The sequence below is a fragment of the Leopardus geoffroyi genome, chromosome B4 (genome assembly GCF_018350155.1).
Source record: "Leopardus geoffroyi isolate Oge1 chromosome B4, O.geoffroyi_Oge1_pat1.0, whole genome shotgun sequence".
NCBI lineage: Eukaryota > Metazoa > Chordata > Mammalia > Carnivora > Felidae > Leopardus > Leopardus geoffroyi.
Window position 1 is genome coordinate 99,744,384 of NC_059341.1, and position 25,358 is coordinate 99,769,741.

General features: G+C 37.3%; 3 protein-coding genes across 10 annotated transcripts in view; 2 read left to right on the forward strand and 1 right to left on the reverse strand.

Moving 5' to 3' along the window:
- The window catches only part of GLIPR1L1 (GLIPR1 like 1), a 32,224-nt gene extending 22,286 nt beyond the window's left edge, over positions 1 to 9,938 (forward strand). For both annotated transcript variants that reach the window (XM_045463200.1, XM_045463201.1), the window contains 2 exons: positions 9,670 to 9,696; positions 9,785 to 9,938. In XM_045463200.1, coding sequence (XP_045319156.1) covers positions 9,670 to 9,696; positions 9,785 to 9,876 — 119 coding nt within the window. In that variant the 3' untranslated portion in view covers positions 9,877 to 9,938. The remainder of the gene's footprint in view (positions 1 to 9,669; positions 9,697 to 9,784) is intronic.
- CAPS2 (calcyphosine 2) overlaps positions 1 to 18,036 on the reverse strand; it is a 106,899-nt gene extending 88,863 nt beyond the window's left edge. For 3 of the 7 annotated variants that reach the window (XM_045463195.1, XM_045463198.1, XM_045463192.1), the window contains exon 1: positions 17,772 to 18,035. The gene's annotated coding sequence lies outside the window, so the exon portion shown is untranslated. Of the gene's footprint in view, positions 1 to 17,771 lie in introns of all 7 variants that reach the window. The other 4 variants (XM_045463197.1, XM_045463193.1, XM_045463191.1 and 1 more) reach the window with 2 other exon arrangements.
- Positions 18,037 to 18,526: 490 nt separating this feature from the next.
- Positions 18,527 to 25,358, forward strand: part of GLIPR1L2 (GLIPR1 like 2) — a 31,201-nt gene continuing 24,369 nt past the window's right edge. Inside the window, exons 1-3 of the mRNA XM_045463773.1 lie at positions 18,527 to 18,941; positions 21,088 to 21,333; positions 23,706 to 23,809. Coding sequence (XP_045319729.1) covers positions 18,708 to 18,941; positions 21,088 to 21,333; positions 23,706 to 23,809 — 584 coding nt within the window. The 5' untranslated portion in view covers positions 18,527 to 18,707. The remainder of the gene's footprint in view (positions 18,942 to 21,087; positions 21,334 to 23,705; positions 23,810 to 25,358) is intronic.

Sequence of the window (25,358 nt, forward strand, 5' to 3'; positions counted from 1 at the left end):
ATTGCTGGGTCATAGGGTAGGTCTATTTTTAATTTTCTGAGGAACCTCCACACTGCTTTCCAGAGCGGCTGCACCAATTTGCATTCCCACCAATAGTGCAAGAGGGTTCCCGTTTCTCCACATCCTCTCCAGCATCTATAGTCTCCTGATTTGTTCATTTTGGCCACTCTGACTGGTGTGAGGTGATACCTGAGTGTGGTTTTGATTTGTATTTCCCTGATAAGGAGCGACGCTGAACATCTTTTCATGTGCCTGTTGGCCATCCGGATGTCTTCTTTAGAGAAGTGTCTATTCATGTTTTCTGCCCATTTCTTCACTGGGTTATTTGTTTTTCGGGTGTGGAGTTTGGTGAGCTCTTTATAGATTTTGGATACTAGCCCTTTGTCCGATATGTCATTTGCAAATATCTTTTCCCATTCCGTTGGTTGCCTTTTAGTTTTGTTGGTTGTTTCCTTTGCTGTGCAGAAGCTTTGTATCTTCATAAGGTCCCAGTAATTCACTTTTGCTTTTAATTCCCTTGCCTTTGGGGATGTGTCGAGTAAGAGATTGCTACGGCTGAGGTCAGAGAGGTCTTTTCCTGCTTTCTCCTCTAAGGTTTTGATGGTTTCCTGTCTCACGTTCAGGTCCTTTATCCATTTTGAGTTTATTTTTGTGAATGGTGTGAGAAAGTGGTCTAGTTTCAACCTTCTGCATGTTGCTGTCCAGTTCTCCCAGCACCATTTGTTAAAGAGGCTGTCTTTTTTCCATTGGATGTTCCTTCCTGCTTTGTCAAAGATGAGTTGGCCATACGTTTGTAGGCCTATTTCTGGGGTTTCTATTCTATTCCATTGGTCTATGTGTCTGTTTTTGTGCCAATACCATGCTGTCTTGATGATGACAGCTTTGTAGTAGAGGCTAAAGTCTGGGATTGTGATGCCTCCTGCTTTGGTCTTCTTCTTCAAAATTACTTTGGCTATTCGGGGCCTTTTGTGGTTCCATATGAATTTTAGGATTGCTTGTTCTAGTTTCGAGAAGAATGCTGGTGCAATTTTGATTGGGATTGCATTGAATGTGTAGATAGCTTTGGGTAGTATTGACATTTTGACAATATTTATTTTTCCAATCCATGAGCAGGGAATGTCTTTCCATTTCTTTAAATCTTCTTCAATTACCTTCATAAGCTTTCTATAGTTTTCAGCATACAGATCCTTTACATCTTTGGTTAGATTTATTCCTAGGTATTTTATGCTTCTTGGTGCAATTGTGAATGGGATCAGTTTCTTTATTTGTCTTTCTGTTACTTCATTGTTAGTGTATAAGATTGCAACTGATTTCTGTACATTGATTTTGTATCCTGCAACTTTGCTGAATTCATGTATCAATTCTAGCAGACTTTTGGTGGAGTCTATCGGATTTTCCATGTATGATATCATGTCATCTGCAAAAAGCGAAAGCTTGACTTCATCTTTGCCAATTTTGATGCCTTTGATTTCCTTTTGTTGTCTGATTGCTGATGCTAGAACTTCCAGCACTATGTTAAACAACAGCAATGAGAGTGGGCATCCCTGTCGTGTTCCTGATCTCAGGGAAAAAGCTCTCAGTTTTTCCCCGTTGAGGATGATGTTAGCTGTGGGCTTTTCATAAATGGCTTTTATGATCTTTAAGTATGTTCCTTCTATCCCGACTTTCTCGAGGGTTTTTATTAAGAAAGGGTGCTGGATTTTGTCAAAGGCCTTTTCTGCATCGATTGACAGGATCATATGGTTCTTCTCTTTTTTTTTGTTAATGTGATGTATCACGTTGATTGATTTGCGGATGTTGAACCAGCCCTGCATCCTAGGAATGAATCCCACTTGATCATGGTGAATAATTCTTTTTATATACCGTTGAATTCGATTTGCTAGTATCTTATTGAGAATTTTTGCATCCATATTCATCAGGGATATTGGCCGGTAGTTCTCTTTTTTTACTGGGTCTCTGTCTGGTTTAGGAATCAAAGTAATACTGGCTTCATAGAATGAGTCTGGAAGTTTTCCTTCCCTTTCTATTTCTTGGAATAGCTTGAGAAGGATAGGTATTATCTCTGCTTTAAACGTCTGGTAGAACTCCCCTGGGAAGCCATCTGGTCCTGGACTCTTATTTGTTGGGAGATTTTTGATAACCGATTCAATTTCTTCGCTGGTGATGAGTCTGTTCAAGCTTTCTATTTCCTCCTGATTGAGTTTTGGAAGAGTGTGGGTGTTCAGGAATTTGTCCATTTCTTCCAGGTTGTCCAATTTGTTGGCATATAATTTTTCATAGTAATCCCTGACAATTGTTTGTATCTCTGAGGGATTGGTTGTAATAATTCCATTTTCATTCATGATTTTATCTATTTGGGTCATCTCCCTTTTCTTTTTGAGAAGCCTGGCTAGAGGTTTATCAATTTTGTTTATTTTTTCAAAAAACCAACTCTTGGTTTCGTTGATCTGCTCTACAGTTTTTTTAGACTCTATATTGTTTATTTCTGCTCTGATCTTTATTATTTCTCTTCTTCTGCTGGGTTTGGGGTGTCTTTGCTGTCCTGCTTCTATTTCCTTTAGGTGTGCTGTTAGATTTTGTATTTGGGATTTTTCTTGTTTCTTGAGATAGGCCTGGATTGCGATGTATTTTCCTCTCAGGACTGCCTTCGCTGCGTCCCAAAGCGTTTGGATTGTTGTATTTTCATTTTCGTTTGTTTCCATATATTTTTTAATTTCTTCTCTAATTGCCTGGTTGACCCACTCATTCGTTAGTAGGATGTTCTTTAACCTCCATGCTTTTGGAGGTTTTCCAGACTTTTTTCTGTGGTTGATTTCAAGCTTCATAGCATTGTGGTCTGAAAGTATGCATGGTATAATTTCAATTCTGGTAAGCTTATGAAGGGCTGTTTTGTGACCCAGTATATGATCTATCTTGGAGAATGTTCCATGTGCACTCGAGAAGAAAGTATATTCTGTTGCTTTGGGATGCAGAGTTCTAAATATATCTGTCAAGTCCATCTGATCCAATGTCTCATTCAGGGCCCTTGTTTCTTTATTGACCGTGTGTCTAGATGATCTATCCATTTCTGTAAGTGGGTGTTAAAGTCCCCTGCAATTACCACATTCTTATCAATAAGGTTGCTTATGTTTATGAGTAGTTGTTTTATATATTTTGGGGGCTCTGGTATTCGGCGCATAGACATTTATAATTGTTAGCTCTTCCTGATGGATAGACCCTGTAACTATTATATAATGTCCTTCTTCATCTCTTGTTACGGCCTTTAATTTAAAGTCTAGTTTGTCTGATATAAGTATGGCTACTCCAGCTTTCTTTGGGCTTCCAGTAGCATGATAAATAGTTCTCCATCCCCTCACTCTCAATCTAAAGGTGTCCTCAGGTCTAAAATGAGTCTCTTGTAGACAGCAAATAGATGGGTCTTGTTTTTTTATCCATTCTGATACCCTATGTCTTTTGGTTGGCGCATTTAATCCATTTACATTCAGTGTTATTATAGAAAGATACGGGTTTAGAGTCAATGATGTCTGTATGTTTTATGCTTGTAGTGTTGTCTCTGGTACTTTGTCTCACAGGGTCCCCCTTAGGATCTCTTGTAGGGCTGGTTTAGTGGTGACAAATTCCTTCAGTTTTTGTTTGTTTGGGAAGACCTTTATCTCTCCTTCTATTCTAAATGACAGACTTGCTGGATAAAGGATTCTCGGCTGCATATTTTTTCTGTCTAGCACACTGAAAATCTCGTGCCAATTCTTTCTGGCCTGCCAAGTTTCAAAAGAGAGATCAGTCACGAGTCTTATAGGTCTCCCTTTATATGTGAGGGCACGTTTACCCCTCGCTGCTTTCAGAATTTTCTCTTTATCCTTGTATTTTGCCAGTTTCACTATGATATGTCGTGCAGAAGATCGATTCAAGTTCCGTCTGAAGGGAGTTCTCTGTGCCTCTTGGATTTCAATGCCTTTTTCCTTCCCCAGTTCAGGGAAGTTCTCAGCTATTATTTCTTCAAGTACCCCTTCAGCACCTTTCCCTCTCTCTTCCTCCTCTGGGATACCAATTATGCGTATATTATTTCTTTTTAGTGTATCACTTAGTTCTCTAATTTTCCCCTCATACTCCTGGATTTTTTTATTTCTCTTTTTCTCAGCTTCCTCTTTTTCCATAACTTTATCTTCTAGTTCACCTATTCTCTCCTCTGCCTCTTCAATCCGAGCCGTGGTGGTTTCCATTTTGTTTTGCATTTCATTTAAAGCGTTTTTCAGCTCCTCGTGACTGTTCCTTAGTCCCTTGATCTCTGTAGCAAGAGATTCTCTGCTGTCCTCTATACTGTTTTCAAGCCCAGCGATTAATTTTATGACTATTATTCTAAATTCACTTTCTGTTATATTATTTAAATCCTTTTTGATCAGCTCATTAGCTGTTGTTATTTCCTGGAGATTCTTCTGAGGGGAATTCTTCCGCTTGGTCATTTTGGATAGTCCCTGGCGTGGTGAGGACCTGCAGGGCACTTCCCCTGTGCTGTGGTGTATAACTGGAGTTGGTGGGCGGGGCCGCAGTCCGACCTGATGTCTGCCCCTGCCCACCGCTGGGGCCACAGTCAGACTGGTGTGTGCCTTCTCTTCCCCTCTCCTAGGGGCGGGATTCACTGTGGGGTGGCGTGGCCCGTCTGGGCTACTTGCACACTGCCAGGCTTGTGGTGCTGGGGGTCTGGCGTATTAGCTGGGGTGGGTAGGCAAGGTGCACAGGGGCAGGAGGGACAGGCTTAGCTCGCTTCTCCTTAGGTGGTCCACTTCAGGAGGGGCCCTGTGGCAGCGGGAGGGAGTCAGATCCGCTGCAGGAGGTTTGGCTCCTCCGAAGAAGCACAGAGTTGGGTGTTTGCGCAGAGCGAGGAAGTTCCCTGGCAGGAACTGGTTCTCTTTGGGATTTTGGCTGGGGGATGGGCGGGGGAGATGGCGCTGGCGAGTGCCTTTGTTCCCCGCCAAACTGAGCTCTGTCGTCCGGGGGCTCAGCAGCTCTCCCTCCCTTTGTCCTCCAGCCTTCCCGCTTTCCGAGCAGAGCTGTTAACTTATGACCTCCCAGACGCTAAGTCACCCTTGCTGTCGGAACACAGTCCGTCAGGCCCCTCCTCTTTTGCCCGCCAGACTCGGGGGCTCTGCTTGGCCGGCGAGCCGCCCCTCTGCCCCGGCTCCCTCCCGCCAGTCCGTGGAGCGCGCACCGCCTCGCCGCCCTTCCTACCTTCTTCCGTGGGCCTCTCGTCTGCGCTTGGCTCCAGTGACTCCGTTCTGCTAATCCTCTGGCGGTTTTCTGGGTTATTTAGGCAGGTGTAGGTGGAATCTAAGTGATCAGCAGGATGCGCGGTGAGCCCAGCGTCCTCCTACGCCGCCATCTTCCCTCCTCCTAAAGCTACTATGTTTTGGGGCGCCTGGGTGGCGCAGTCGGTTGGGCGTCCAACTTCAGCCAGGTCACCATCTCGTGGTCCGTGAGTTCGAGCCCCGCGTCAGGCTCTGGGCTGATGGCTCAGAGCCTGGAGCCTGTTTCCCATTCTGTGTCTCCCTCTCTTTCTGCCCCTCCCCCGTTCATGCTCTGTCTCTCTCTGTCCCAAAAATAAATAAACGTTGAAAAAAAAAATTTTTAAAAAAAAGCTACTATGTTTCTCTTCCATTATCAGCCTTTTGGTTCTCACAACAGAGATTTTTTTAAGGATAAGTGCCTATATTCTGGATTGAAAAAGAATTTTGAGTGAAACAGGGGAAGAGAGATGACCTGAAAATTTGAGGAGGAGGGGGATTAGGAAGGAGAGGAGTAGGAAGAGAAGATTTGGTGCCACAAAAGAAGACACAAAAAGAATGCATATTAAATGATTCATTTATATAAAGTTCAAAAATCAGCCAAACTAACCTACCTTTGGCATTTGGAGTCAGGATATGGTTACCTTTAGAGAGGAAAGAGGAGTTAGTTGAGTAGAAGAGGATGCAAGAATGACTTTCTACACCTATGCTACGGTGATTTACATCTGTTCACTTTGTAATAATATATCAATCTTTCCATTTATGAGGTACGCATGCTTCCATATTCATATTATACATCAGTTAAACAATGAGTCGGAAGTATGGCCCCTCCAATTTTAAATTTCATTCAAAGCAGTTTAAAACATAAATTGATTATATATCTCCTATTTGAAAATTAATATTTTTTAATTAAAAGGGCATAAAAAGAACAATGATACAGTCTTCTTTTTCAAATTTCATTTAAATTCAAGTTAGCTAACATATTGTGTAATAATGGTTTCAGGAGTAGTATTTAGGGATTCATCTGTTACATATTTAACACCCAGTGTTCTGCCCAGCAAGTGCCCTCCTCAATGCCCGTCACCCATTTATCCCACCTCCCACTCAACACCCGGCCAGCAAGCCTGTTTGTTCTCTGTATTTAATAGTCTCTCATGATTTGCCTCCCTCTCTGTTTTTATTTTATTTTCCCTTCCCTTCCCCTATGTGCCTCTGTTTTGTTTCTTAAGTTCCACATATGAGTGAAATCATATATTTACCTTTCTCTGACTTTTTTCACTTAGCATAATACATTCCAGTTCCATCCATGTTGTTGCAAATGCCAAGATTTCATTCTTTTTGATCCCCGAGTAATATTCCATTATATATGTGTATATAAATATATATATATGTATATATATATGTGTGTATATATATGTATATACATATACATACGTATACATATACATATATATGTATATACATATATATACACACATCTTCTTTATCCATTCATCAGTAGATGGACATTTGGACTCTTTCCATAATTTGGCACTTTCTCTTTTTTTTTTTTTTTTTTACTTCTCCTTCCTGTCCAGTATCTAGGCCACTGTTATTTCTCACCTGAACTAGTAGTTTCCCACTTCTCTTCTTCTCCAAATTGTGTTACAGAAAATCGAGATCAAATCACTTTTCTTAAAAGCCCTCAATTTCTTCTTACTCCAATTAGAGAAAAATATGACCGTCTTCCAAGGTCAACAAGCCCAGGCATGATCGTTCTGGCTCTTCCTTTTCTCCCCTACCATTTTTTTGTTATCCTCCCTTTGACACACTAAGCTCCATGAACACCACCTGCAAATACTCCATCCTCTTTCTGAAATCTCCAGCATCTGGATCACCTGTGGTTCTGCTTCTAGTTCCAAGATTGTTTTGTTTTCTCTTGGTTTTGGTAATATGCTGTTTGTTGGTGTGGTGAATTGTCTTTAAAGATGGCCAGTAATGATTCCTCCCCTCCTTATACATATGCCACTCCTCCCAAAAAAGTGGAGACTATTTCTCCTCCCCTTGAATAAGGCCTTCATGTTGTGCCAGTTCTGGGCCTACCCTTTAGAGGAGACTTGGCAACTTAGGTTTTTGTTCTGATGGAAGCTCCCAGCATTTCCAGAAATTCATCCTCTCCTGCTGGAGAGGTCACACTGAGAAAAGCCTTGGAAGAGGACAGGTCATCTTTCTGTTTCAACCCCGGTTGCACTCCAGCTATAGGCAGCTATGTCTTTGAGTCCCGATGACATTATATGGAGCAGAATAATTGCCTGCCAGAGCCAGCCAATCCAGATAATTGTAAGAAATAATAACAAATTGTTATTGTTTTAAGCTCTTTAATTCGGGAAGTTTGCTTCACAGCAGTACATTACAAAAACACTTGGTGTATGCCTATTAAGTTTCTTCTAAACATCTAACAACACGTGTAAAACAAAAATGTAGAGTTCTCCTTTTCCCCTGCTGAACAGAAAGAGTCGGAGTTGTTCATCTTAATCCAAACACAACTTAGTCAACACTGGCTTAGAATTCATGTAAGGGTTTGGCCCTGTTCTAAGGGTGTAGACTTCTAGGACTTTCCACTGAGACACTGGTGTGTTCAATGTTGCTTTTTCCTAATGGGTTCTGAATTCCAATGCTTATTGCTTTAGCACTCTGAAATTACTGAAAAATCTGCTTTGCTTTCCAGAGAATTTCACCCTAGGATTTTAGCCTCCTGCCCCTCATAGCTTCCAAATTAAACAAATAGTTTGAGTACAAAATGGCCATGTCTTTGGCTCATTTCCTCTCCTCCACCTTTACCTTTCACCTGGATCTTGAACTACTCAATTCTCCAATTTTCTCTCTCTAGTCTTACAAGACTAACAAAAGCTCTGCTGGTTCTATTTCCCAAACATCAACCTCTGCCTGGGCAAAGCCCAGATTTTTAGCCCTATACCTATGCCCCAAATGAACAAATGGCTCCAGAGAAAAAAACAGCTTTCATAACACCAGCCCATCTCTCCGTGGATCTACAGCTCTAAAATCTTGACCCTCCAGTCTTTGTTGCTTTAGGAAATCTCTGAGGCTGTTAAACAGTTTCTTGTTGTACTTTATCTGGATTTTCTAGTTGTGCTCAATAAGGACTTTTGTCTGTCATACATTTCTACATCCCAAGATTCCAGCAGTTATTAACAATGGGTCTCCAAGAGAGCACCACACAGCTTCAAAGTCTATGTTAATATCTGCTGCCTGGTAGGAGGTGTTTTCCCAACTTGTTTCTTTTCTAAATTATTCAGAAATTACTTGGCTCTTCTTGGACCTCTGCTCTTGCAAATTAATGTTAGGATAAGCTTATCAATTCCACAGAAGACCTTGAAATTTTGGTTGGAATTACATTGAATCTATAGATAAATTGGGAAAGAATTAACATCTTTGCTCTGGTTTCCACTTGTTTAAAGCCTATGATTTTTGATTTGTGCCTTTTCTCTTTTATGTTGATCAGTGTTTATATAAACTCAATTTTTAGTTTTGCTGACTTCCTTTTTGAGAGACGGGAGGAGATATAGCATAAGGGTTAAATGTATAGGTCTTAGAGTCAGATGGCTTAACTCAGAAGGTGAGTGATTTGTCCCCAAGTTAAAGAAGTTCTCAATAAACTTTGGCTACTATTATAGTTAAGGCCTCATTATTTTCTATCATTTGACCTAGTTTGTGTTTTTCATAGCACTAATCACTCTCTGCAATGATAAATTTTATTCATTTTTATTTATGTATTTTAAAATTGATGATAGATTTTTCTCCCCTTACTTTTCTGTAAGGAAACTTTATTTTTTCTTGATAACTATTTATACCCAAAGCCTATAATTATGTTCGATACATAGTAGACACTGGAAAAGTGAATGAATGAATAAAAAATAAACAAATGAATTCCTAAAAAATGCAGGATCTTGTTAAAGACAGGGAAAAGAAAAAATGATGAGGGAAAGACATAGAGCAAATTTTGGAACAAGAACCACACCAGAAAGGAATGAAATATTTAATGGAGGGCTCTGGGTACTAAAAAGTCAACATGAAAGAATTACATTCTTTTTCAGGGAATAAAGGCCGTGGCAGAGTGCCACAAGTAAAGTCAACTCCTTTATATAGTTTTGTTGAGTTTAGGCTTTTTTGCCTTCAACATGAGAGCTGCTCTAGAAATATCTGTTGACATGACTGTTGGCAGGGATACCATATAGATTTTTAACCACTGTGGGATTGGGGGAAGAAGCTTTCATTTTCTTAAGTTAAACTAAGTTTAAAGCTAAACTAAGTTTCCTAAGTTTATTATCTTATTTAAAAGGCCAGAAAAGCAAGTGAATGTCTTTAATTCTCTAATATTTTTCTATCTTAGGTAATAAAGAACTTGATAAGCCTGAAAGTACGTATCAAACTATTTCAATATTGATTCAATTACTTCCTCCCCTTGAAACTAAATGGAGCTTTTAACTGTTGTGTTTTATTGACAGAATATCCAAATTGGAGTCCACAAGGGAAGGCACCTCAGCAGATATCATGTAATTCATTGTGCCTAGTTTCTGTTCTTCTGAGACTATTTTAATCATCATTTACATACACGAAAAATTCTCAGACATGACAATAAACGAATAGTTTATGGCTAAATGTAACTCTCATCAGTTTAATTCTTAAAATTTCTACACTTTTGTCTGTTATCTGAGTTTAATGTCTGATTTTAACAAAAGCATATTGTAGTATAGAAGGGTTACAATAAAAAAAGGTTTTTTTTAAAAAAATTATGCTGAGTGAAATAAGTCACTCAGAGAAGGGCAGATATATGCTTCACTTATATGTGGATCTTGAGAAACTTAACAGAAGACTATGGGGAAGCGAAAGGGAAAAAAAATAGATACAAACAGAGAGTGAGGGAGGCAAACCAGAAGCGACTATTAAATACAAAGAACAAACTAAGGGTGGATGGGGGGGTGGGGAAGAGGGAAAATGGGTGATGGGCATTGAGGAGGGCACTTGTTGGGATGAACACTGGGTGTTGTATGTAAGCCAATTTGACAATAAATTATACTCAGAAAACAAAAAATAAAAATAAAAAATAAAAATTACAATTTTACATTGGACCAAAAAAGTTCCATTCTCTAATTTTCTAGATTGTCATTTTAGTTACAGTAGACTTAAAGAACATTTCAGATATTAGATATTTTCCTCATACACCAGTAGTTTTCTTTAAGAATACCATCAACATTATTCAGAAACAAAATGTTATTAAGGAAAGTATCAGATAGTGTATAATGTCATATTATGGGCATAATCAATAGTTAGGGAAATGGATGACAACAGATTAAACTAAAAGGGAAATCAATTAAATTTTAAGCCCTTAGAGATTTTATTTTAAAATGTGTCCTGTATAAAATAATATACCTTTCTAAATCTATACAACTGTAGTATACAGTTAACAACACTTCTACAAACCAAAGAATTAGTCAATTGCAGCATTTCTTTTGACTGAAGACAAAAAAAAATTATTCAATTAATTCGGTTTTAAAAATCAGTTATGTTGAATTGTTCACTCCTGTGGACTAAACTATCTAGATCTTTTGGCAGATGACATGATAATATTATGCATGGAAAATCCGATAGCCTCCACCAGAAGTCTGCTAGAACTGATACATGAATTTAGCAAAGTTGCAGGATACAAAATCAATGTACAGAAATCAGTTGCATTCTTATACACTAATAATGAAGCAACAGAAAGACAAATAAACTGATCCCATTCACAATTGCACCAAAAAGCATAAAATACCTAGGAATAAATCTAACCAAAGATGTAAAAGATCTGTATGCTGAAAACTATAGAAAGCTTATGAAGGAAATTGAAGAAGATATAAAGAAATGGAAAAAGATTCCGTGCTCATGGGTTGGGAGAATAAATATTGTCAAAATGTCAATACTACCCAAAGCTATCTACACATTCAATGTAATCCCAATCAAAATTGCACCAGCATTCTTCTCGAAACTAGAACAAGCAATCCTAAAATTCATATGGAACCACAAAAGGCCCCGAATAGCCAAAGTAATTTTGAAGAAGAAGACCAAAGCAGGAGGCATCACAATCCCAGACTTTAGCCTCTACTACAAAGCTGTAATCATCAAGACAGCATGGTATTGGCACAAAAACAGACATATAGACCAATGGAACAGAATAGAAACCCCAGAACTAGACCCACAAACGTATGGCCAACTCATCTTTGACAAAGCAGGAAAGAATATCCAATGGAAAAAAGACAATCTCTTTAACAAATAGTGATGGGAGAACTGGACAGCAGCATGCAGAAGGTTGAAACTAGACCACTTTCTCACACCATTCACAAAAATAAACTCAAAATGGATAAAGGACCTGAATGTGAGACAGGAAACCATCAAAACCCTAGAGAAGAAAGCAGGAAAAGACCTCTCTGACCTCAGCCGTAGCAATCTCTTACTTGACACATCCCCAAAAGCAAGGGAATTAAAAGCAAAAGTGAATTACTGGGACCTTATGAAGATAAAAAGCTTCTGCACAGCAAAGGAAACAACCAACAAAACTAAAAGGCAACCAATGGAATGGGAAAAGATATTTGCAAATGACATATCGGACAAAGGGCTAGTATCCAAAATCTATAAAGAGCTCACCAAACTCCACACCCAAAAAACAAATAACCCTGTGAAGAAATGGGCAGAAAACATGAATAGACACTTCTCTAAAGAAGACATCCGGATGGCCAACAGGCACATGAAAAGATGCTCAACATCGCTCCTCATCAGGGAAATACAAATCAAAACCACACTCAGATATCACCTCACGCCAGTCAGAGTGGCCAAAATGAACAAATCAGGAGACTATAGATGCTGGAGAGGATGTGGAGAAACGGAAACCCTCTTGCACTGTTGGTGGGAATGCGAATTGGTGCAGCCACTCTGAGAAACAGTGTGGAGGTTCCTCAAAAAATTAAAAATAGACCTACCCTATGACCCAGCAATAGCACTGCTAGGAATTTACCCAAGGGATACAGGAGTACTGATGCATAGGGGCACTTGTGCCCCAATGTTTATAGTAGCACTCTCAACAATAGCCAAATTATGGAAAGAACCTAAATGTCCATCAACTGATGAATGGATAAAGAAATTGTGGTTTGTATACACAACGGAGTACTACGTGGCAATGAGAAAGAATGAAATATGGCCCTTTGTAGCAACATGGATGGAACTGGAGAGTGTGATGCTAAGTGAAATAAGCCATACAGAGAAAGACAGATATCATATGGTTTCACTCTTATGTGGATCCTGAGAAACTTAACAGAAACCCATGGGGGAGGGGAAGGAAAAAAAAAGAGGTTAGAGTGGGAGAGAGAGCCAAAGCATAAGAGACTCTTAAAAACGGAGAAGAAACTGAGGGTTGATGGGGGGTGGGAGGGAGGGGAGGGTGGGTGATGGGTATTGAGGAGGGCACCTTTTGGGATGAGCACTGGGTGTTGTATGGAAACCAATTTGACAATAAACTTCATATATTGAAAAAAAATGAATAAATGTTAAAAAAATTTTTTTAAAATTCATGCTAAAGAGATGATTATGCCAGGAATATAATAATAATCAAACAACTGATGCTGTTTGCTTGCTTGTATCTTTACAACTATAATCAGTCTACAGTTTCCTTTCAGCAAAACATATGACCATTTTGTAATGGCTAGCTTAGTTAAAACCAGGTAATATATTCTGTAATTAAATCTACCCAGGTTCATACATTGCAACAAAAGAAATAAACAAATCCCATAATCATCACTCCCTGTAGAATTTCCATTTCTCCTTAGGAAAGACATGCACCCCTTTGCCAATGTCCCCTGTCCAAAAAGCACCAGGAACTCACGTGGAGTTGTACATATTAGATTTGTTCCTTATAAAAATAATTTAATAAATATGTATTAAAAATGCATAACATGTCTGACACCATGCTGTTAAAAATTAATTTTAGTCCTTGTCAATGTAAATAAAAATGAGATAGCATTTATTAATAATATTAATTTAATAATAATAATACCTAATACTGAGGAATGTTTACAATGTGCCAAGCATTAAGTGCTTCACATATAACAATTACATAATCCTCTCAATAATCCTGTGAGGTAGATGCTATTTTCATTTCTTTTTGTTATGTTTCTTTATTTTGAGAAAGTGAGAGAGCATGAGAGGGGGAAGGGCAGAGAGAGAGAGGGAGAAAGAGAATCCCAAGCAGGCTCATCAGTGTGGACCCCAATGTGGGGCTCCATCCCACAAACCTTAAAACCATGACCTGAGCTGAAACCAAGAGTCAGACGCTTAACTGACTGAGCTACCCCGCTGCCCCAGTTTTCATTTCTTGAACTACTAGTAGATTTAAACATATTTTTTAACTGCATTCAGACTTACAAATATACTTTTTGAGAATTATTAAGACAGCATGAGGAATGCTGTCCTTTGGTCAAGGATTCCTAGGAGTTACTGCATACATTTAACCACTCTAAATAAATATTGACCTCAAGAATACAGAAGTTATATAAATTTAGGAGTCAAAATTTAATGTAAATATTACCAGGTTTATATTCAATTTTATGGCTTTGACTTTTAGATAGAGGCAAACTGTATTTTGGTTCCTGAGACCCAAACTCAACCTGGAATCTGGTTTTACACACCTTACCTACGTGTGAAAATAATAGATGTTGCATGAATATTTCCCCTAGAGTTTCCATATTTTTGTTTTGTTTTGTTTTTGTCAAGTGCCTACTCAACTCCATCTATTTTTCTAATGGTGTTGTTCATTTTCTTAGGAATTTTAAGTGATTCTTAAATGTGCCTTAATGGCACATTGCTGATTTTAATCTTTTGACATTTATCTAGCAAATATCTTTCTCAGTTGTCCCCTATTTAGATTTTCATGAACTAAAGTCCATCTTTCCATTTCAAATGTTGAATTTTATTTGTACCATCATTTTGGTTTTCTCTTATAACACTTCTCACACACCATTATCATAATTTGAATTTTTGGGTTATAGAAAAGATCAATCAAGTGAAGGTGACAGAAAAGTGAAAGAGCAAGAGTAAAGTAAAAACAGTGTCTTTCCAGTAACATCTTTACACACAACAAAATAACACACATCATAGCTTTAGCCATACTGCATGATCATTCTCCTTAGGTGTACATAAAAATGTATGTTTAAACTTGCTAGTTCTTGGGGCGCCTGGGTGGCGCAGTCGGTTAAGCGTCCGACTTCAGCCAGGTCACGATCTCGCGGTCCGTGAGTTCGAGCCCCGCGTCGGGCTCTGGGCTGATGGCTCAGAGCCTGGAGCCTGTTTCCGATTCTGTGTCTCCCTCTCTCTCTGCCCCTCCCCCATTCATGCTCTGTCTCTCTCTGTCCCAAAAATAAATAAACGTTGAAAAAAAAAAAATTTAAACTTGCTAGTTCTTATCAAAACCCGAGTACAGAATTAGAGCATTATTTCCCTAAAATTTCAAGCACAGTGTACAGAAAGTGAAAACTTAAGTCCAAAGTCATCTGAGATAAGCTTAAAGTCTATATCCTAAAATTGCTCATATTTTTCAAGTAAAGGCATTATCTCTGTTAGACACAACTGAAAAATAAATGGGTACTCAAAAAGAACATCTGCAGCAGAATTTTAGTAAAATCTTAGTGGTAATTTATTTTTCACATTGCTTGGAAAGAAACAGAAGATTCTGTCAGTATCCTCTAACAATTCCAGTGCCTTCAAGAAATTTAATGTGTTAAATTATATCACCACTTTCAAAATTAAGAAAGTTAAAACTTCTTTGAGGGCTAGATTAATAGGCCAAAATTTCAAAGTTCAAAAAAATCACAAACTGTAAGAACTGAAGAGAAAACACATCTTTTGGTACTGTTGAGGAAGATTTCCTTTCCTATTCATGGTCCTTCTAGCCAGACTAAGAATCAAAATGATATGAAACAGATTAACAGGTGAAAATCAAACTTAATTATGTACGTATGGGGTATCCAAACAGACATAGGAATTCCAAAGACAGTCAGGCAAAATGAGATATGTATGTCATTCTGAACTAAGGAGAAGAAATAGAGATCTGTGATCTCAAAGAGAAGGAATGCAATTCACAGGAAAAGGGAAAAGAGTAAATGCTTGATAAATGTTTGCTGGGCCTTTCAGAAACAATGGGACATAGAGGACTTTGATCAAAGAGGCCCTGCTTGGGACACCTGGGTGGCTCAGTTGGTTGGGCGTCCAACTTCGGCTCAGGTCATGATCTTACGGTCCCGTCCATGAGTTCCAGCCCCGCGTCGGGCTCTGAGCCTGGAGCCTGCTTCAGATTCTGTGTCTCCCTCTCACCCTGCACCTCCCCCACTCAAACTTTGTCTCTCTCTCTCTCTCTCTCTCTCTCTCTCTCTCAAAAATAAATAAACATTTAAAAAATTTTTTAAAACAAAAAAAAAAAACAGGCCCTCTCTACCATACCTAGTTCACAGTATAATGTAGTAATCTACGGTGATAACTCTTCCTAGAGAAAGTCCTCCATCTAAATTCTCTTTAGGGAGTTGTTGGGCGGGGGGGAGGGGGTAAACAGCTTTTCCTGAATCTACTGGGTTTTGATTGCTTTTTAATTCACAGTAGTCTTCATGCCAAGTGGCCCATCTTGGGGCAGTGTGCCCTTGGCCCCTACAGTACTGATATACTGTAATCACAATCTGTGATTTTAATACATAGAATGTTAAACAATGATTAAATAATCCTCAAATATTACATGCCACCTTATAATTTCTGAAAAAAAAATGTATTTAGAATGTAATGAATTTAAAATACTTCTTATATAGAATACATGATGTGGACCAAATCATTCACATATCTGAAAGACTGAATATTTGCAGAACATCCTCCTCAAACCCAACTTCTTTCTACACAAACTAAACTAGATGCCTTCCTGTGCCCTTCCTCTGTACTTCCATTTGAGTCACTTGGGTCTGAAAACTAGCTCTACCATTTACTGGCTGGGTAACTTTAGACAAATTACTTCACCTCTTTTTCTGAGTTTTTCCATCTGTAAAACAGAGATAATAATAGCGTCAGTTTCTTAAGGCTTTTATGATTTAAATGAGTTGATATTCTCCAAGCTTTTAAAATAGCGCGAGATATTTCTGAAAACAGTAGTGACAATTATACAACACTGTGAATGTAACTGCCACTGAATTTTACACTAAAAATGGCTAAAATGGTAAAGATTATGTTAATGTCTATTTTATGACAATAAAAAAATTAAAAATAAAATAATGCCTGACACATAGAAAGGATTTTTTTGCAATAAACTAAAAATAGAATTTACTACTCTGCATTATAATTATTTGATGACTTGTCTGTATCACCTTTAACTAAACCTTCATGTGGATAGATGACATATTTGGCTTGTTTAGCATTTGTAGCTCTAATACCTATCGTGGACTCAGACACCATAGGAGGTCCTAAAGAAATACTTACTACTGAGTGTGGTGTCCAGCTCAATAGAATGGGTTACCTAAGAGACAGTGACTTCCTCATTAGTGTAATTATTTAAGCAGAGGTATAATGATCACCTACTAATGATGTGTCAAAGCACATGTCCAATACATGGGATGAGTATAAGTGTCTAAAATTTCTTCCTAATTTAAGAGTGCATTATGTATCTTGTGCTTTAATATAGCAATTTTCGTAAACAGTACCAACACAATAAAGGAATTCCATCTTTTACTACTGGCCACCTTCACCCTTAAAATAGGCTTTGGTCGTATGAAAACACTATTAGCCTTTCCAGACCTCCTAGTATATTTACATGCTTTTTGCCTTTGTTCAGAATGTGCTCTGTCACCTGTATGCTTGATGTCACATTCTCTAAAAAGGATTCCATGGTCTTCAAAAAGGGTGTTAGTTGTCCCATACACGCAGCATTAGCATTTTGGTTTTGTTTTTATCACATGATATAAGAGTTACCACTTTGCTAGTTCTCTTAAACTGCAGGCTATTTGGAAGAAGAGTCTGGGTCTTTTTCAACTATTTAACACACTGCCTGGTACTAAATATTTATTAAAAGCATAATGGCATGAATGAAACCATCTTGTGAGGTCTGCTGCTTTCAATTGTGTACATCATAATTTTTTAAAGCACACTTTTTTTAGATATTTTTTCACCAAACAGTCAAATGCTTTCTTTGTGGCAAAATTCTATCCCATGTGGGCGATTTCAAATATCACTCTTTGATGCTATTGAACACAATATGTTACATGCAAATGTGTACCCCCAAACAAACACGTGCTTTTATTATGTGCCTAGAACTTACATTCTCCAAAGCAAATTTTCTTGAGCAAAATGTTTGGAGGTGAAGGGACACGGCCAAAATCTGCTAAGACACTAACCATTCTGTCTGAAAGAAAGAAATGAAAACAAGAAATGAGTTCTTACCTACTACTGTGAACAAGACAATTTGCCAGAGATGATGAATACTGATATTCCAAGCTGTCAATACAGTGTGAGTGAGGAGAAATGAAAGTACTTTAACCTTATGAGAATTTGATGATTCCTAGTCTATGCCCTAAAAGCTGAGCTTTCCACTTTTCCATATAATCTGTGGTTCCCACAAAAGATTATTAAAACACAGAGAGAAGGGGGCACTTGGGTGGCTCGGTGGGTTAAGCGCCTGACTCCAGTTCTGCTCAGGTCATGATGTCCATTTGTGAGTTCAAGCCCCATGGGGCTCCCTGCTGACTGCACATTGACGGCTTGGGATTCTCTCTCTCTCTCCCCTCTCTGTAAGAGCCCCTACCCCACGAGCACTCTCTCTCTCCCAAAATAAATTTTTGAAAAGAAAAAAAAAAAAAAAACACGGAGAGAAAATCTAAATGAGGAAGTCCACCTTACAGAGGAAATACTTTTGTCCAGGAGGAAAATAAAGGACGCGTCCTGCACTACACTTCCAACTCCACAGACAAGAATGGAAGAAAAAGATTAACTGCATTTTCATCTGTATCACAGACGAAAGCTCATTTCCCCTTGCATAATTAGAAGGTTCCTCCGACGTGTTCGTTATTCAGCAATTGCCAATCGGTATGCAGATGGCTCATTAATAAACGATGACACATCATCTGGTGTCAGAAATCAACTCTGGATAATATTCAGCCACATCAGTTTCCTGAAAAGCCTGCATTCATTTAACTCAAGCCTCTTCGGTTAGTTCAGCAGACAGCTCTGACAAGCTTCTCCACCCCGCACCTCTTCCGTCCCCGCTTCTCCCTCGGCTCCCAAGAGAGGCGGACCCGCCTGCCCGCGCGCCCACGTAGACTGGCTGGTCACCCGGGCGGGCCGGCGCGTGCGCACTGGCCTGTCTGCAGCGGGCGGACAATGGACGCCCCTAGGACCTTAGAGCCCGGGCGGTCCGCCCAATCGCTTCCTCGGATAGGAGGGGTTCTTTTGAAGCTGTGGCTGTGTGAACTCTGGGTACTGCTGCCGGTTTCCGGTGTGAACATGAAACTTTTGCCTCACGAAGAGGAAGTACATTTTATCAATGAGTACGTGAACCTCCACAATGAGCTCCGGGGCAACGTCTCCCCCGGAGGGTCTAACTTGCGCTTCATGGTGAGGCTCTAAGGCGGTTGTCCGAACCGCCCACAACCTCCTTGTCACGACGCCACTGCTCGGCCTCGGAAACCCGGGCCACTGCTTCACTGAGGCTTACGGATGGCGGGGAACTGCACGTCACTGTGGGTTTAAAATACGCTTGAAGTGATTACACTCAAGAAATAGAAACCACTGTGTGACACACAGTTATTACCAAGATTTTGCAGGGAGCTGGGATCTGTAGAGGCACTCACCTAAGGGGATGTCTCAGTCACCTCGTCCTAGTCCTGGCCCTAATTTTGCCTTCCTTGAACAATGTTATTCTTGCTTCTTTCCCCCTCCTATTTCTATTTTACATCTCATCAACTGTTTCTCTTGCCTCCCGTCTTCGTGATTGTCATTAGAAATGGCTGCAAAATTTATTGGATAAATATTCTTTGACCAGGCAATTAGGAGCTTCCAACTTATATTATAAATGATATCACAAGGACTGTTTCTCTAGACATAAGTCTTTTCTTCACTCTGGGTTAGTTCCTTAGACAAATTCGAGAAAGGGGATAAATAGATGAAGGATATGATATTTTTATTTATATGATATATAGCAATTGCCATTCTAAAGGGCTGCGCCAAATTAAGTAAATACCAGCAATGTGTTATAACTTATTTGCACACAGTCATGGGAAGCCATGACCGAAATGCTTACAAACTTCAAGTTGAGAGTTAGACTCACTGGATTCAAATCCAGGCTCCACAATTTACTGGCAATAAGTAGCTGTAAGTCAACTACTTAATTTTTTTTTTTTTTGTTTTACTTCTTTTGTGAATTAGAGACAGTAATAATAATACATCACTCGTGGAATTATTGTGAAAATTAAGTGAAATGATACTTAAAACACATTTAGAATAGTGACTAGTATGTAGTAAGCTTGTGATGTGTAAACAGTATGCAAAATAAGACAGGAGGAGGATAGTCCTTGGAGCATTGTTTGCAAGTGGAAAACTAAAGGGCCATTAATAGTGGAATGGTAACATTTATTATATGCTATCCATACTACAGAATAGAATGTAGAGTTTGTAAAACAGGTGGATCAAGCTGTGCTAAAATGGAAAAATCTAAAAGAAAACTGCCAAGTTGCAGGCCAGTTATATTGTGTATAGTATGATTACAATAGTGCAAAGAAAGAAAATCGCACAATACCTACCTGAAACATCCACACTTGTATCTTATATTTGAATATGTTTGTACGTGTATGTATATAGACATAGAGAAATGTATGCATAAGCAATTTTTTTAACAACTGTTACCTTTGGGGAGGAATGTTGGGGGTGGGAAGTATTCTAAAGGCATGATTTATTTTCTGTATTTTCTATATTTATGTATAATCTATGAAATTAAGAAAACTCTAAGGAAATCTTAGTATTGGTTTTCAGAAATGTTTATTTTCAGATATACTGTAACGTGTACAAAGCATTTTGATTTTACAACTATTTTGCTGATTTATCTATGGGTGCTGTTTTTGTTCTTGTCCTTAATCAACTGCTGAATTTAATGAGTCTGTAAATAATGATAAAATTACACATTTCTGCATATTTCCAGGGCTAGCCAGGAAACAGTATCTTGTGATATTTTCTTACATTTCTGGGACTATCCATAAAACTTTACATTTGCCTCTTTTATAATATTTACCAAGTACCGCTATGTGTTAAAATCTTATCTATAAAATATAGAAGAGAAAATTTATGCCAGACTTTGTATTTTATTTCTCACATTACAATAGTTTGCATATACTCAGTATTCAATAAATAGTTCTTAGATAAATATTTTAAATTGTATTACTATGTATAAAAGGAATGAGATTAAAAGTATATATTCTGAATAGACTACATGTAAGAGTATTATAACCATTTGCATCATCTTAAAATCTGATTTTTTAATTACAAATATATGGGTAGTCCTTTCCCTCAAGAAATAGTTATTTCATTTATGATTAACTCAAAAGCATTTTCCCCCTTGAAATTCCACAAACCAGACCCATAAGCACAAAGTTAGTATTGTTTCCTTAAATCTAATATGAGAACTCTAGGAAAATAATTTAGAGAACAACAACAACAAAAAATGCTCATTATTATTTTGTTTTCTTTGATTTTTGCATTTTTTTTTCAGACTTGGGATGTAGCTTTGTCACGGACTGCTAGAGCATGGGGGAAAAAATGTTTGCGTGAGCATAATCCTCATTTGGAAGAACTAAACATGGCCCATCCTAAATTTAATGGTATTGGTGAAAATATGTGGATTGGCCCCGAAAATGAATTTACCGCAAGTATTGCTATCAGAAGTTGGTATGAAGAGAAGAAAAGGTACCATATTGAAAATGACAGTTGCTCTAGTGACTGTTCTAATTATAAACAGGTATCTAATTTTTATATTAATTCAATAGACTCCTTAATTGCTTTACTAGTGAGTTTTTATTATGTTTAATTTTATAAATTAACCCAAATGGTAAGTTACTTCTAATAGAATCAAAATTCTAATCATTCCTAGATCTTCAAAATGTCTATAATTCCATCTATTACATGAACCATACAGTTAAAACATTTCTTTAAATGTGGTAAATCTCATCTCCATACCCAAAAATGAAAGGTACTTTTCTAAAAGCAATACGTACTGGAAAAGGATGAAACAGGAAATAAAAATTATTTTTAAATTATTGCCTATAAACATAAGTAAAAGACTTGATTATTTTGCACAGATCAGTATACATACTGCTGTATAACTGATTAATTAAAGCATGTTAAGTACAAATTAATAGCATTATTTTCCTGTCTCCTGTCTAACAATCCACATTTACACTTTATGCTCCAAGAATACTAAACTACTTGTTATTTCCTCTACACTTATTATTTTGCATATCACATTATTTATAATCATCTCTTTATATATGATACTACACTAAGTACAGAGACCTTGTCTTATCCACATATCATGGACAAGATGTTTCAACACGCCAACAATATAACATTATTTTGGTCTTCTATAAATATTTGTACCAGGAATCAAGAAATTATTAGATGAACTTCCAAGCTGATTTAAGAGATTATTATTTTTTAATCAATAAGATCTGATGTCATGTTTTATGCAGAACTTAAAATCTTATGACTTTAAGACATGTTGAACTCATGTCTTTATGTTCCATCAAATGAATCATGTTTTAAAAGATGTTTGACTGTTCTTTCTTCTTCTAGGAAGTTATAGTGGTTCTCCATTGTCTTACTCATATCAAAGCCAGACTCCTTAGTATGATTTTAATAATCCCAGTAAATTAATCATGTCTACTCCATGATCTACACCTCTGTTATATTTTACTCTTTATTTCTGGTATCATAGACATTTTTGTTTCTTTTATCTTACCTACTTAACTCCATTTCAAATGGTGCAGACATTCTATTCTCTATTCTTTTAATGTATCACTATTTCTTTAAGAATCACACTTTTAAAGCCACTAAGACTTGGGATAAAAAGGAAAGGAAACCAGAAACTGTTTCTTCCACAGAGGTTAACGAGACCAAACACTTTCTTGTTATGTGGAAGTTGTGTGGAAGTATTAGAAATACTAAAGTCATACAGAGAATTTCTGGAACATCTTTAATCGTTCTCATATTTTCATTCCAATTCAAGACCTTTTGTCCTTTTATAGAAACCTGCTCTTTTATTCATTTGTTTTACATTGCAGGCCCAGACTATTTTATTTCATAATAGAATTTCCTCAACAAAAGAATAGAGAAATGCTGACTGCATTCAATTACTTTCTACTCTTGTATAGCTTTTCCTTTCCTTCTATAATCTTGATGTTTGTTTTTTTTTTTCCTTTCTATGCACAACTTCCAGTCTTCCAAAACGTTTTCTCCTCCTTTTCCCTCTTCCTATCTGCCATAACCTAGAACTCTCAGATTCAACAGGAGTTTGAAAATTGATTCAGCATGTGGGCCTTCCTTTGACTCTAAACCATTCTGGATCAGTGTTTCTCAAACTCTTTATCCTAAGTTTACAGTGGTAGAACCTATTAAAGGTTTCTCCAAGTACAGTTTGGGAAATGCTTCCCTAAATCTGTGATAATTCTCTACCTGCATCCCAACTATCAACAATAGCCAAAGTATGGAAAAAGCCCAAATGTCCATTGACTGATGAATGGATAAAGAAGATATGGCATATATATACAATGGAGTATTATTCAGTGATCAAAAAGAATGAAATTTTGCCATTTGCAACAACATGGATGGAATTAGAGTATATTATGATAAGCAAAATAAATCAGTCAGTGAAAGATAAATATCATATGATTTCCCCATATGTGGAATTTAAGAAACAAAACAGATGAACATAGGGGAAGGGAAGCAAAAATAAGATAAAAACAGAGAGGGAGGCAAACCATCAGAGACTCAAATATAGAGAACAAACTGAGGGTTGCTAGTGGGATAATGGGTGGGGGATGGGCTAAATGGGTGATGGGCACTAAGGAGGGCACTTGTTGGGATGAGCACTGGGTGTTATATGTAAGTGATGAATCACTAAATTCTATTCCTGAAATCATTATTACATTGTATGTTAACTAACTTGTATTTAATTAAAAAAATAATTTCTACCTGCATCCAAATGAAGAATAGTTCATATTCCTTAAAATGCTTGGTTAAAGGTTCTTTGTAAATTGAATATATTATTGTTTATAATATGGCAGAGTAAATGTTTAGAATCAAATTTTGTTTTCTTTGAAATCTTTATTTTAGCTTGTTTGGAACACATCTTACAAAGTTGGTTGTGCTGTTACTAAGTGTGCAAGAGTTGAAAATATTAGATATGCAGCAGTTTTCATTTGCAACTATGCACCAGGGTAAGTTACTTTAAATTTCAAAAAGAATATTAAACTGGTAATTTTTCAAGGTTAGGTTTTCCTAACTTTCAATATATTCTTCTAAATGTCTTTGTAAACTGTAAAATAATTAAATATAAGATATTGAAGATTTATATTGAAATATTTTCAATTCTATAATGAAATAAGTAATATTTGGGCATATCGATTTAATGTATAAATTAGCCAAGTATTAGTTACTAAAAAAAATTTACGTTAGTATTATTTCACAATATCTAGCCTAATGAGCATAGGATTTAAATTATTTTCCAAAATAGTTTATTCCCATATTTGTAATAAAAGTCAAAGGAAAATAAGGTTAGATGTGTATAAATCTAGATTGTGTATAATCTAGATTGTGTATACAATAAATGTATATTGTAAGAGTTGTTTCAGGAGTGCGTCAGTTTTGTAACTGAAAGACAATTTTAATTGACCATCCTTTGCAAGTTGTATTATTATTTGAGGCTAGTCTCATTCATATAAAAAATCATAATATCTCAAAGATGCAAGAGTACTTTAAAAGTCTCCTAGTAAATCTATCCGTATGAAACTTGAATTCTTTCCACTGACTTACCATGTGATTATTTATCCCACACTTGAATACCTTCCTAAGACAGGAAATAACTACCTTCAAAAATAGCCTTCATCTCTGGAGAGCTTTGTTGGAAATTCTGAAATTTTCTTACAGGTCAAGATGATACTATAAGTAGCATTATTAAAATATCTAACTGAGAAAATATCCTAATCAATAGGTCAAGAAAACAGTAAAATTAGCTGTAAGCTAGGATTGAGAAAGAATTTCTGCCAAATAAAATGCTCTGGGACTAAACCAAAAAGAAAAACAAAACAAAACAAAAACAAACAAACATTGATTACTGACTACTGATTGTATTCCTCTGGATAGGGAAAATAACAGAAGTATGACATAAATCAAATTAGATTCAGAAAGTCCCTTCCTGAGAGGAGTTTTACTGACTTTGAACACAGTCATGCAAAACAAGTTCAGGATGTAGGGTCGTTACAAAACCTTTTAGGCTCCCTTTCATTTCTACAGACTGAAAGCATTAGGATGATGTCTATCACATGGAGAAACTTTTGAAAGTTAACTACTCATTGGTATTGAAAATTCAGAGAATTGGGTACTGACGTGAGGGAAGAAAGAGATTCCTTTGGGGCACTAGTCTTCATTTATGCGCTTAGCAACTCTGTACAAGGCTCTGATCTATCTACCAACAAGACCAAAAAAGGTTGACCATATTTAGTTTTTAGCCTTGGAAGGAAGACCAACAATAAATAAGTAAACACATAAATAGATAATATTTAATTAGATAATAAAATATGCCATAAAACATAAAGCAAGATAAGCAGATAGGAAATAACCAGTATGGAATACAGATAGGGTAGTTGCAAGAGAAAGTAGCATTTGGTCTAAAGATGACTAAAGAATATTTCAGATAGAAGTAAGAGCATACACAGAATCTCTGAGCTGGGAAAGATTTAGCATGTTTGAGAAATGAATAACTGCTTA